The 14,531-nt window shown below is 42.2% G+C and overlaps 1 protein-coding gene across 1 annotated transcript in view; it reads right to left on the bottom strand.

Moving 5' to 3' along the window:
* The window catches only part of LOC122932369 (stomatin-like), an 84,422-nt gene that overhangs the window by 32,940 nt on the left and 36,951 nt on the right, over positions 1–14,531 (bottom strand). The window contains exons 2-4 of the mRNA XM_044286739.1: positions 8,679–8,809; positions 4,740–4,837; positions 2,987–3,056 (exon numbers count right to left, since the gene is read on the bottom strand). Coding sequence (XP_044142674.1) covers positions 2,987–3,056; positions 4,740–4,837; positions 8,679–8,809 — 299 coding nt within the window. The remainder of the gene's footprint in view (positions 1–2,986; positions 3,057–4,739; positions 4,838–8,678; positions 8,810–14,531) is intronic.

Genomic DNA, 14,531 nt, shown 5'->3' with positions numbered 1-14,531 from the left:
ACGTCCAGACCCCAGGTAGAGGTAAAGAAACCGGATCTAGGAAACAGAGCCAGGGCACCGGAAGGAAGCGGCAGGAATCAGACGAGTATGATTTATTTATTAGGTACCAAACACTACAGGGAAAAAAAAAAAATGGCCAGAATCCTGGAACACCCCATAAACTAGGTGTAGATCCTGCAGGAAGGAAACCATCTAAAGGGAAGATTTAGGGCTCCACTACAACACTTATGGTAAAATTGTGGCAGCATCAGGGGCGGATTGGCCATAGACCCTACAGGGAATTTTCCCGGTTGGCTAATGCCCCAGGGGGCCACTCAAGCCCTCCTCTCTGCCACTGACCAAATACATAATGAGATCTCAACATTAATGCTGTGAGAATCAGGTACGCACATGCCCTCCTAAACTCATCTGCTGTGGTCCGCTCGTTACCTCCTAAGCCCCCTGCTCCATAGACAACTGGAGAAGGAGGACAGAAGATGGTAGCTACTGAGGGCCAGCTTTTGGGGCAGTATATTGTGCTACACTGTGGTATATGGTTCTGCTGGGATGGTATTTTGCACAATGGTATTGTTGACCTCGCCTACTTGTGTTGCCCAGCCTTCTGTTAATTTGGACCTTCCTACAAAATAGGCCAGCTTTTAGTTTTTTTTTTTTCTAGTGCCACTTTAAAGGGAACATGTCACTAGTTTTATGGTGTCCTGACTAAGGGCAACATAAATAAGTGACTGATTCTCTTAGCAAAATGCTGGGTCACTTTCTTTAATTGACCCAGTCAATCTGCCAACATCTTGTATTGAAAAGCTCCAGCTGATAATGATGAATCCTGAATATTCATGAGCTCCTGACTCTCCCCGACCACCTGCTGCTGTATGACAGTTATTTTCCATATGAATCAGCAGCAGGTGGGCAGGGGAGTGGCTATAGCTGTTAATTAAATAAACGCTGGACTCAATGACATCACGCTGGACTCAAATCAGCTCATTAGCATGCGGCATCTTTGTGTGTATATTATGAGGTAACTATCTGTCACACCATTAAGTGAATACATCTAAGGTACTTTTTAGTAGTTAATGATTGTATATAATTAGATTATATCCACATGACCGGTTCTCTTTAAGTTCCCAGTCAGCCCCTTGGCAGTGTCATAACTAAGGTGTATTTCTGTATAAGTAAGAAATTGGAAGCCACTTCATACAAATCAGATTGGGTTATTGGCGATGGTCACAAGGTTTCTTGCAATGATTTTCTCACATGGAAGTTGCCCAAAAGTTGCAATAATATCACAATTTTATTGTGAATTGTGTGCTATCGTGGGAAACCCCTTGGCACCCTGGAGCTCTGGCCATACACTTCTCTTTATGCACCAACTCATGTTTTAATCCAAAAAACCATCATGTAAACCTGGTCTTGTTCCCAAGAATGTCATTTTAATATATTTATTAGGTCATCAGTATCTGATCGGTGGTGGTCTGATACCTGGGCCCCCCGCAATGGCACCCGTGTGAGTGCTGCGGCCTTCTCTCAGCTCAACAAGCACAGCGCTGTACATTGTATAGTGGCTGCAGGGCTTCTATGGGGCCGAGCTGCCCCTAGGCTATGTTAGCGATAAACGTGTCGCCACTAGGCCTAATGTAAGATGCAAGAAGGCCGTGGCATCACAGGAGCGTTGGTGCCTTCTCAAACAGCTGATTGTCGGCCCCCGCCAATCAGATACTGGTGACCTATCCAGAGGATAGGTCACCAGAGTAAAAAAGTTGGATTTACTAATGTGCCTGTGCCAAAAATCTATCATAAAAAGTGGTGCAAATTGGTTTATACACGTGTTTCCTGTCATTCTTGACAAGGGGTGAAGCTTCATAGGAAAGGGGGCAAGATACACCACTTTGTACTAAAATTGTCCCACGGTTCTGGCTTAAAATTATATCTCAAAGTAAGCCAACCAATAGCTGGTATAGAGTCCTTCTTTCCTGAATATGGACAGTGTCTGAGGAAGGCCTGCGTGCCGAAACGTAACACATCAATATTGCCGTATGTTGTAAAATAAAAAATTATACTATGAAGATTAAGACCTACAAGCTGTAGTTGTATTTATTATTAAAAACGGGGTTGGAACCCTGCTTAGAGCTGACACGCGGAGTGCGACAAAGATTTCTGGTAAACAATGTGAGTCCTTTCAGGTTTGGTTCACACACTGCTGATTCACACAATGCACTTTTTATGTGATTTGTTTTAGTGAAAACCATTTATTTTTTCCTGAACGTCCACTTCCAATACTACCACGTGGTTCTGTACAAAATCCGAAGCACAGAAAAGCAGTGTATGGGCTCTTGGCAGTCTTTGCGCACAGTGGCCCCTGCTACAATCATGTGCACGGGCCCTTAGGTTGCATTCACACAGTGCAGTTTTGTACCTTTTGGCTGTATTTCCCTGACTGGGAAAGCATTAGAGAAGACACTGTGCAAGCTATTGCTGCTTCCACCATGTCTGCCTACTTTTAAACCATGACGACCCCTGTCCCGTGTGGCATTACATAGACAGCTGGCGTGAAATAATACATCTCCATCACTGGGGGATAAAGGAGCCAGATCCATGGTGATCAGCCGTGTGCCATTCCAGCTTCTGTTTCAAGCAGGAGATGCCTTCATGAACAATTACGTCAGGCTGCCTTCGCACGCTGCGGATTTTGCTGCAGAAATTTCCACGACTGAAAATGCAGAAATCCGAGCGCTACCCCATTCATATGAATGGAACTGATTTTCAGTCGCAGAAATTCCTGCAAAAAAAACCACAGCGTGTGAAGGTGTCCTTAGGCTTTGTCTACACGGCAATCCAGGCGGCAACACTTGTCGTGCAACCAGGTAGCAACGCAGCCAGAAGGGCAAAAAATCCAACAATGGGGGTCGCTCTGTGACCCCACTCAGTGCTGCACAGTTTACCCACTGACTTCACATATCTCCGGTCATGGCTCCTCTGTGCAGCTACATACCGGGTCCTTTAGCTCCAGATCTTACCCGTCCTAACCGGAAGATGACAGCTCGCTCGTATTCCTGAACAATCTGGGAACAGAGAAAGGTTTAGAACATGTTAAAGGAGAACGACAAGAATAATATCCAAATGCGAAAATCATGGGCGAAGCAGCTGCCATGGGGCCACCAAGCAATGGCATCCACCGGGAGTTGCAGTTAGTGATGGGTTTTGGTGATAGTAAATTAAACACTGATCAATGGATTCCATGGACAAGACATCATTACTTTACTGTCATATCACCTTGTGCATACTGTGACATCACTATGTGTATTTTCCCTGCACTGTGACATCACTATGTGTATTATCCCTGCACTGTGACATCACTATGTGTATTATTCCTGCACTGTGACATCACTATGTGTATTATCCCTGCACTGTGACATCACTATGTGTATTATCCCTGCACTGTGACATCACTATGTGTATTATCCCTGCACTGTGACATCACTATGTGTATTATTCCTGCACTGTGAAATCACTGTGTATTATCCCTGCATTGTGACATCACTATGTGTATTATTCCTGCACTGTGACATCACTATGTGTATTATCCCTGCACTGTGACATCACTATGTGTATTATTCCTGCACAGTGACATCACTATGTGTATTATCCCTGCACTGTGACATCACTATGTGTATTATCCCTGCACTGTGACATCACTATGTGTATTATCCCTGCACTGTGACATCACTATGTGTATTATCCCTGCACTGTGACATCACTATGTGTATTATTCCTGCACTGTGAAATCACTGTGTATTATCCCTGCATTGTGACATCACTATGTGTATTATTCCTGCACTGTGACATCACTATGTGTATTATCCCTGCACTGTGACATCACTATGTGTATTATCCCTGCACTGTGACATCACTATGTGCATTATTCCTGCATTGTGACACCACTATGTGTATTATTACTGCATTGTGACATCACTATGTGTATTATCCCTGTGCTGTGACATCACTATGTGTATTATTCCTGCATTGTGACATCACTGTGTGTATTATGCCTACACTGTGACATACCTATAACTATATGCATTATCCCTGCGCTGTGACATCACTATGTGTATTATCTCTACACTGTGACATCACTATAACTATATGTATTACCCCTGTACTGTGACACCACTATGTGTATTATTCCTGCAGTGTGACATCATTATGCCTATTTCCCCTGTGCTGTGACATCATCATGTGTATTATTCCTGCACTGTGACATCATTATGTGTATTATTCCTGCACTGTGACATCATTATGTGTATTATTCCTGCACTGTAACATCACTATGTGTATTATTCCTGCACTGTGACATCACTATGTGTATTATTCCTGCACTGTGACATCACTATGTGTATTATTCCTGTACTGTGACATCACTATGTGTATTTCTGCGCTGTGACATCCTTGTATGTATTATCACTGCACTGTAGCATTATTAGGCTACTTTCACATCTGATGGATCCGGCAGGGATCAGCAAAAACGCTTCCGTCATGATAATACAACCGTCTGGTTCCATTATGAACGGATCCGGTTAAATTATCTCTCAAATAGCCATGACGGATCCAGGAGGTGAAGAGCAGCAGGCATTAGACCGGGGCATGAAAAGAAGTGGTGAAGGATTGGTAAAGGCAACATTGGTTGATTTTTTAACCCTTTTTACAAAAAAGTCTTCCCTGGGAAAACCCTTAATAATGACATTTACCTTCATGCAAAACCATATTGAAATGGGAAAAGTAAAAAGAACCAACAAAAAGGATAAGAACATCAACAAGTATCCAAAGCAGCCTACATCTTTCTCTCCTAAAAGACAGAAAAAAATGGAAGATTACTTTATTTAAAGTACCGCAGCGTATTAGCAGCTTCATATTACCGTATAATTTATCCTACACTTTCTAGTTCTCATATCTCAGTGTAAGCCTCCATTCACATCAGCATAATATGGCAGCACAATGGCCACGCCGCGGATCTAATGACCTGAACTGACAGCAGCAAAGGGGCTTGTGGTCAGACGGGACTTACAGCCATAATACAGGCGCTTGTGTGAAACTGGCCCATAGTGGTTGAGCACCTATCTAACCCCTTAAAGGGAACCTGTCACCGGGATTTTGGGTATACAGCTGAGGACATGAGTTGCTAGATGGCCGCTAGCACATCCGCAATACCCAGTCCCCATAGCTCTGTGTGCTTCTATTGTGTAAAAAAAAAAAACGATTTGATACATATGGAAATTAACCTGCGATGAGTCTTGTACGTGAGATGAGTCAGGGACAGGACTCATCTCAGGGTAATTTGCATATGGATCAAATAGTTTTTTTAACACAATAAAAGCACACAGAGCTATGGGGACTGGGTATTGCGGATGTGCTAGCGGCCATCTAGCAACCCATGTCCTCAGCTGTATACCCAAAATCCCGGTGACAGGTTCCCTTTAGGGACTGGCCTATCTTAGGTCTTCAAGAAGATTTTTTCGTTCTCTCATTGCTGCATTCTAACAGCCATAACTTTTTTATTTTCCTGTTGATGCAGCTGTATGATGGCCTGTATTTTTCACATAATTTTTGCCACTAATTTTAGGTACATACGTATCATTTATTAACTTGGGGTGGGGTGGAAAGGGGAAAACAGCAATTCTGTTAGTGTACCTGCACATGGGGCAGATATGTGTGCAGAGAATCCGCATGAAATCTGCACTATAACCGCACAAAAAAAACCGCACATAAATCCACAGTATTTATTAATGTTTTGGTGCATTCTTTTCCTGTGGATTTTCTGTTTATGTTAACAACTTCATTGAATTCTACGGGGAAAACCTCTCTGCAGAAGGGGCAGAATCGCACAAACAATTGACATGCTGCTAATTTTAAAATCCGCACGACAGGTCAATTTCCACACCGCAGAAAAAAAGCAAAGTGTAAACTTTATTTTTTAAGGTGTTTTTACAAATTTTTACAGAAAACAATCAATTTTGTTCAGTTTCATTCCTAGAGCCATAACTTTTTTCTGGTGACGTCACTTTATGTGCACTTGTTTGTCATGGATGAGTTGTCGTTTTTATTGGAATTTGACACCATTTCAAATATTGTTAAACTTTAATATTTTTTTAGAAGATAAAAAAAGTAAGTCTTTAATTTTTTTTCTGTATTTTGTTAAGCCATGATCTGTACGTACCTTTATTCTTTGGACCGTTACAATTGCAGACACCATATAGGTTTACGATTATTATTTTTTTTAAAGGACTTCCTTTGGCAAATCACAAAAGAACATTTTGTATTGAATCACAGAGTCTTGACGCATACAGTTTGTTTCAATATTAAAGGATCAATACAATAAAAATGCACAGAGATAGCTTGTTAGCGCCATTGTTAGCGTAATGTGCATAAGACATAGTAACATATTACATCATGTGAATCTACCAATAAATTATCATTGTCTAAGAAAAGACCATAATGGGTCAAACAGCTGAAGAAAGATGGTTTACAATGAAGTATAGCGTGCGACTGGAGATTGAAACCGCATAGGTGTATCCCAATAGCAAAGGGATCAGCAGCCAACAGAAAGGTATAAACCAGAAGTCGTAGCAGCACTGTCCAGTGTGGGCATCCATACGCCATGTGTGTAAGTTTATACATAGGTGGTACATTATTAAATCCAATGATCCAAACCTCTCGGGAAAGTTTTTAGGGGCTTTCTAATAAAGCAGAATAATTATTTTAACACAGACATAAAAGTTCACTTAGTGACGTTCACAGAAATACAAATTTACAGATTCAAAAAGGTCTCTCTTCGGATGTGTTTTTCTCAGAGTCTCCACTGCGTGCAGTATCCCTGTACTGTGACGTCACTGCGTGCAGTATCCCTGTACTGTGACGTCACTGCGTGCAGTATCCCTGTACTGTGACCTCACTGCGTGCAGTATCCCTGTACTGTGACCTCACTGCGTGCAGTATCCCTGTACTGTGACGTCACTGCGTGCAGTATCCCTGTACTGTGACCTCACTGCGTGCAGTATCCCTGTACTGTGACCTCACTGCGTGCAGTATCCCTGTACTGTGACCTCACTGCGTGCAGTATCCCTGTACTGTGACGTCACTGCGTGCAGTATCCCTGTACTGTGACGTCACTGCGTGCAGTATCCCTGTACTGTGACCTCACTGCGTGCAGTATCCCTGTACTGTGACCTCACTGCGTGCAGTATCCCTGTACTGTGACGTCACTGCGTGCAATATCCCTTACTGTGACCTCACTGCGTGCAGTATCCCTGTACTGTGACGTCACTGCGTGCAGTATCCCTGTACTGTGACGTCACTGCGTGCAGTATCCCTGTACTGTGACGTCACTGCGTGCAGTATCCCTGTACTGTGACGTCACTGCGTGCAGTATCCCTGTACTGTGACGTCACTGCGTGCAGTATCCCTGTACTGTGACGTCACTGCGTGCAGTATCCCTGTACTGTGACGTCACTGCGTGCAGTATCCCTGTACTGTGACGTCACTGCGTGCAGTATCCCTGTACTGTGACGTCACTGCGTGCAGTATCCCTGTACTGTGACGTCACTGCGTGCAGTATCCCTGTACTGTGACGTCACTGCGTGCAGTATCCCTGTACTGTGACGTCACTGCGTGCAGTATCCCTGTACTGTGACGTCACTGCGTGCAGTATCCCTGTACTGTGACGTCACTGCGTGCAGTATCCCTGTACTGTGACGTCACTGCGTGCAATATCCCTTACTGTGACGTCACTGCGTGCATTATCCCTTACTGTGACGTCACTGTGTGCATTATCCCTGTACTGTAACATTACTGTGTGCATTATCCCTGTACTGTAACATTACTGTGTGCATTACCCCTGTACTATGGCATCACTGTGCATTTTCGCCTTTACTATGACATCACAGGGTGCAGCATTAGAAAGGACACTTACACAAAATATGTATAACAATATCAAATGAAATAATGTTAATTGGATGATTCTGCCACCACCTGCATCTTGTACAGTATGAGGGATACAAAACTGGCCATGAAACAATTCACCGTATTGAGGATATTAGGAAGATATTTACTCATTCCGCAAGGTTCAAATAGGATAATATTCAGACACTCTCTCAACTCCTCTGCGTCTCATTTTTTATCCCCCCCAAAAAAGTATAAATCTAGCAGTTTCTAACCTGACTGTGATGACAAAAACTACTGAAAGCCATTAAAAAAGTCAAGTAAAACATTTTTACAATTGTTTATTCGACCCACAGCAGCCAACGACTGCACAATTTTGCAGTAAAATCAGTTGGCCACATGTGGGGAGCCTCGATACCTGGTCGTATCCTTAAGGCCCAGGATAATATCTGTTACATAAGTAAAGGTACCTTTACACGGGCGATGATTGGTACAACTGATTGCTAGCATGGCCACCAGTGATGGATTGCAGGGTGGTCTTAACCATGGAAACGAGCAGTGTATAATGTGATGGAAAAATGAATCCAGCCAGCAAAGGAAGCAATATGGACAATCACAATACATTAGTAAGTGCCTTGTAGTAACTTTCTCTACATGATAAATTCCTTTTGCTGAAGTGAGACAACCCTTTTAAGTTTAAGTTTATAAAACCAAAAACAGTATTTAAACTGCCCCAACAAGCCACATCTTACCAGATTCAGGCTCTACATCCCTCGGATTGCTCCCAGATGTTTCTGGCTTCTCCTGGTCATAGCTGGTCTCCATGTCTGGTTGTACTTTGTTATTCGGCTTGACACATATCAGAGTATGGGGTCTTGCCTCGCTGTGCATGCAAGCAAAAGAACAAGAATGATCTCAATTAACCTTCGCACAGATGTCTGGTGATGCTCAGATTGTAGTGTGCCGACTTATAGAGAAGAACATGACTATAGCGGTAAACAATAAACCGTAACTAAGATATCATTTCCAGGTCTCGGACGGCTACTGTAATATAAACCTTTTGCATGATATTTTCAACAGCAACAGGATCACCAGCAACAATGACAGAGACCATGTCACCGGGAATTGAGTTACAGGATTCACCATGTTAATGGGCTACACCTCATGACTTCTTTGTGTCATAAGGAAGACTTCTCATGTTTACAGAAATATTTTTATTTTATTTTAGTTTTTTTTTCAAAAGAGCTTTATTAGAAAGCTTTATAGAATACATCAAGTTTTTGTAACAGCATTTAAAATTAACATGAGAGTTAACAGAAGTATACAGTGAATGTCTCGCATTATATTGGTATACAATAACAGTGAGAAATAATATGATTATGATGGGTCAATGCTTCAAACACTTGAAATTCCTGACGTGTTCCCAGTTTTCCCAGGTAGTTCTGAATTTCCTGCCTGTGCTTAAAGGAGCCTGACGTCTGGAAGGGTAAGTTGGGCCGCCTGTCTGCTGAGGTCCGAGTTTTTTCGTTAATGACACCGCCGCTGAGCACCACTGCCACCAATGATTTAATTGAGCCTGGCTGAGCCTGGCTAATTTTATTTTAATTATTTGGCTGAGCAAGGCTTAATTTATTTGGGGGGACATGAAGCACCGCTGATTTATTTATTTGGGGGACCCTGAGCACTTCTCATTTATTTATTTGGGGGACCCTGAGCACCATTGATTTATTTATTTGGGGGGGGACCTGAAGCACCGCTGATTTATTTATTTGGGGGAAACCTGATGCACCACTGATTTATTTATTTGGGGGTACCCTGAGCACCGTCGATTTATTTATTTGGGGGAGACCTGAAGCACCACTGATTTATTTATTTGAGGGGTACCCTGAGCGCCACAGATTTTTTTGAAATTTTTTTTTTGGGGGGGGGGGGGGGGGGGGGGGTACTGTTAGCACCACTGAGTATTTTATTTGAGGGGTACTGTGCGCACCACTGATTTATTTTTTAGGGGGTATTTGTTGTTTATTTTAAAGTTATTTATTTGGTTTACAAATATTTTGTATTTATGCTAAAGTTCTGTGGTTATGAATGAATACTTGTCTATTTGAATTAACATTTGGTGTATTGGTGTCTGTGCGTGTTTTTGGTGGGTCAAAAAGATATTTACATTACAATTCATAACAGTAGCAAAATTAGTTATGACGTAGCAAGGAAAAAAATGTAATGGTTGGGGGTCACCACAACATGAGGAACTGTATTAAGGGGTCACGGCTTTAGACCGGTTGAGAACCACTGCTCTAGAGTAATTTGCATAAATTCCCAGTTAACCATATAAAAAGCCTTCTTGGCATCAGTGCTCAAGAAAGCCAGGGGAAGGAAGTATTTTTTGGCATGGAGCTATATGTTTAATATTCTTGCTGTGTTATCGCGACCCTCTCTTCCTTTAATAAATCCTGTCTGGTCCCTATGTATCAGGGAGGGCAGGAATATGGATAGACGAGTGGCTAACATTTTAGCCAGCAGCTTAACCCCTTAAGGACATAGGGCGTACCGGTACGCCCTATTTCCCGAGTCCTTAAGGACCAAGGGCGTACCGGTACGTCCTAACTTAAAATCTTAATTCCGGCGCCGCTGGGGTTAATCGGAACGGGATTTCGGCTGAAATCATTCAGCCGGCATCCCGTAACAACGCAGGGGGGGGTCATTTGACCCCCCCGTATCGGCGATCGCAGAAAACCGCAGGTCAATTCAGACCTGCGGTTTGCTGCGCTTTTTGCCGTTTCTGATCCCCGCGGTCCCTGACCGCGGGGATCAGAAACTTCAGAGTGCCCGAAATCAATATTGTTAACCCCCCCCCTGCACCCCTGCACGATTTGATGGCGGCGGGTGGTGCAGGGGGGGTGTCGCATGCAGTGGGGGCGTTGCGGGAGGCGGGCGGTGCGGCAGGCGGGATCGCGATCCCCCGCCCGCCTCCCATTGCATAATCGTTGGTGTACAGTGGGTATACCAGGGTGCCAGCACATTGCTGGCACCCTGGTATAAACGGCTGACATCGTTGATGCGATGTCAGCCGTTTAACCCTTTCCATACAGCGGTCCGTACGGACCGCTGTATGGAAAAGGTTAACAGTAAGAGGGAGCTCCCTCCCTCTCCGATCGGGGGGCTGCTGTGCCTTTGCAGCCCCCCGATGGGAGAAGGAGAGAGCCCCCAGACAGCCCCCCCAGAACCCCGTCCTTACCCTTCCCCGTCTGCGAAGTTCTGACCATAACTGAGCAGACGGGGAAGGTTCCCATGGCAACAGGACGCCTGATCAGGCGTCCTGCTGTCCATGGTGCTGAACAGATCTGTGCTGAAAGCATAGACCTGTTCAGTGTAAGTAAAATACAGTGCAGAAACCAATATAGGTTCTGTTCTGTATTTTACAGACATCAGACCCACTGGATCTTCAAGAACCAAGTGGGTCTGGGTCAAAAAAATCAAATAAAAAGTGAAAAAAGTTAAGATAAAAAAAAAAAACATTTATCACTGAATAAAAATTAAAAAAATAAAATACACTACACATATTAGGTATCGCCGCGTCCGTAACGACCTGATCTATAAAATGGCCATGTTACTTTCCCCGCACAGTGAACGCCATAAAAATAAAAAAATAAAAACTATGAGAAAATTGAAATTTTGCCCACCTTACTTCCCAAAAAAGGTAATAAAAGTGATCAAAAAAGTCGCATGTACGCCAAAATAGTACCAATCAAACTGTCATCTCATCCCGCAAAAAATGAGACCCTACTCAAGATAATCGCCCAAAAACTGAAAAAACTATGGCTCTTAGACTATGGAAACACTAAAACATGATTTTTTTTGGTTTCAAAAATAAAATCATTGTGTAAAATGTACATAAATAAAAATAAAGTATACATATTAGGTATCGCCGCGTCCGTATCGACCGGCTCTATATAAATATCACATGACCTAACCCCTCAGGTGACCACCGTAAAAAAAAAAAAAAAAACTGTGTAAAAAAAGCAATTTTTTGCCATCTTACGTCACAAAAGTGTAATAGCAAGCGATCAAAAAGTCATATGCACCCCAAAATAGTGCCAATCAAACTGTCATCTCACCCCGCAAAAAATTAGACCCTACTCAAGATAATCACCCAAAAACTGAAAAAACTATGGCTCTTAGACTATGGAGACACTAAACAATTTTTTGGTTTTCAAAATGAAGTTATTGTATAAAACTTACATAAATAAAAAAAATTGTATACATATTAGGTATCGCCGCGTCCGTGACAACCTGCTCTATAAAATTACCACGTGATCTAACCTGTCAGATGAATGTTGTAAATAACAAAAAAAAAAAACATGTCAAAAAAGCTATTTCTTGTTACCTTGCCGCACAAAAAGTGTAATATAGAGCAACCAAAAATCATATGTACCCTAAACTAGTACCAACAATACTGCCACCCTATTCCGTACTTTCTAAAATGGGGTCACTTTTTTTGGAGTTTCTACTCTAGGGGTGCATCAGGGGGGCTTCAAATGGGACATGGTGTCAAAAAACCAGTCCAGCAAAATCTGCCTTCCAAAAACCGTATGGCATTCCTTTTCTTCTGCACCCTGCCGTGTGCCCGTACAGTAGTTTAGGACCACATATGGGGTGTTTCTGTAAACTACAGAATCAGGGCCATAAATAATGAGTTTTGTTTGGCTGTTAACCCTTGCTTTGTTACAGGAAAAAAAATATTAAAATGGAAAATCTGCCAAAAAAGTGAAATTTTGAAATTGTATCTCTATTTTCCATTGAATCTTGTGCAACACCTAAAGGGTTAACAAAGTTTGTAAAATCAGTTTTGAATACCTTGAGGGGTGTAGTTTCTTAGATGGGGTCACTTTTATGGAGTTTCTACTCTAGGGGGGCATCAGGGGGGCTCCAAATGGGACATGGTGTCAAAAAACCAGTCCAGCAAAATCTGCCTTCCAAAAACCGTATGGCATTCCTTTCCTTCTGCGCCCTGCCGTGTGCCCGTACAGTAGTTTACGACCACATATGGGGTGTTTCTGTAAACTACAGAATCAGGGCCATAAATAATGAGTTTTGTTTGGCTGTTAACCCTTGCTTTGTTACTGGAAAAAAAATATTAAAATGGAAAATCTGCCAAAAAAGTGAAATTTTGAAATTGTATCTCTATTTTCCATTGAATCTTGTGCAACACCTAAAGGGTTAACAAAGTTTGTAAAATCAGTTTTGAATACCTTGAGGGGTGTAGTTTCTTAGATGGGGTCACTTTTATGGAGTTTCTACTCTAGGGGTGCATCAGGGGGGCTTCAAATGGGACATGGTGTCAAAAAAACTGTCCAGCACAATCTGGCTTCCAAAAACCATACGGCGCACCTTTCACTCTACGCCCCGCTGTGTGGCCGTACAGTAGTTTATGGCCACATATGGGGTGTTTCTGTAAACAGTAGAGTCAGGGCAATAAAGATACAGTCTTGTTTGGCTGTTAACCCTTGCTTTGTTAGTGGAAAAAATGGGTTAAAATGGAAAATTAGGCAAAAAAATGAAATTCTCAAATTTCATCCCCATTTGCCAATAACTCTTGTGCAACACCTAAAGGGTTAACGGAGTTTGTAAAATCAGTTTTGAATACCTTGAGGGGTGTAGTTTCTTAGATGGGGTCACTTTTATGGAGTTTCTACTCTAGGGGTGCATCAGGGGGCTTCAAATGGGACATGGTGTCAAAAAAACTGTCCAGCAAAATCTGGCTTCCAAAAACCATACGGCGCACCTTTCACTCTACGCCCCGCTGTGTGGCCGTACAGTAGTTTATGGCCACATATGGGGTGTTTCTGTAAACAGCAGAGTCAGGGCAATAAAGATACAGTCTTGTTTGGCTGTTAACCCTTACTTTGTTAGTGGAAAAAATGGGTTAAAATGGAAAATTAGGCAAAAAAATGAAACTCTCAAATTTCATCCCCATTTGCCAATAACTCTTGTGCAACACCTAAAGGGTTAACGGAGTTTGTAAAATCAGTTTTGAATACCTTGAGGGGTGTAGTTTATAGAATGGGGTCATTTTTGGGCGGTTTCTATTATGTAAGCCTCGCAAAGTGACTTCAGAGCTGTAGTGGTCCCTAAAAATTGGGTTTTTGTAAATTTCTGAAAAATTTCAAGATTTGCTTCTAAACTTCTAAGCCTTGTAACATCCCCAAAAAATAAAATATCATTCCCAAAATAATTCAAACATGAAGTAGACATATGGGGAATGTTAAGTCATCACAATTTTTTGGGGTATTACTATGTATTACAGAAGTAGAGAAACTGAAACTTTGAAATTTGCTAATTTTTCCAAATTTTTGGTAAATTAGGTATTTTATTATGCAAAAAAATTAATTTTTTTGACTTTTTTTTACTAGTATCATGAAGTACAATATGTGACGAAAAAACAATCTCAGAATGGCCTGGATAAGTCAAAGCGTTTTAAAGTTATCACCACTTAAAGTGACACTGGTCAGATTTGCAAAAAATGGCCTGGTCCTTAAGGTGAAAATGAGCCTGGTCCTTAAGGGGTTAAGGTCTAAATTTAGTAATGATATTGGGCGGTAGTT

Source organism: Bufo gargarizans, chromosome 3 (assembly GCF_014858855.1).
Source record: "Bufo gargarizans isolate SCDJY-AF-19 chromosome 3, ASM1485885v1, whole genome shotgun sequence".
NCBI classification, from domain to species: Eukaryota; Metazoa; Chordata; class Amphibia; order Anura; family Bufonidae; genus Bufo; species Bufo gargarizans.
This window is presented reverse-complemented; position numbering and strand designations above follow the sequence as displayed.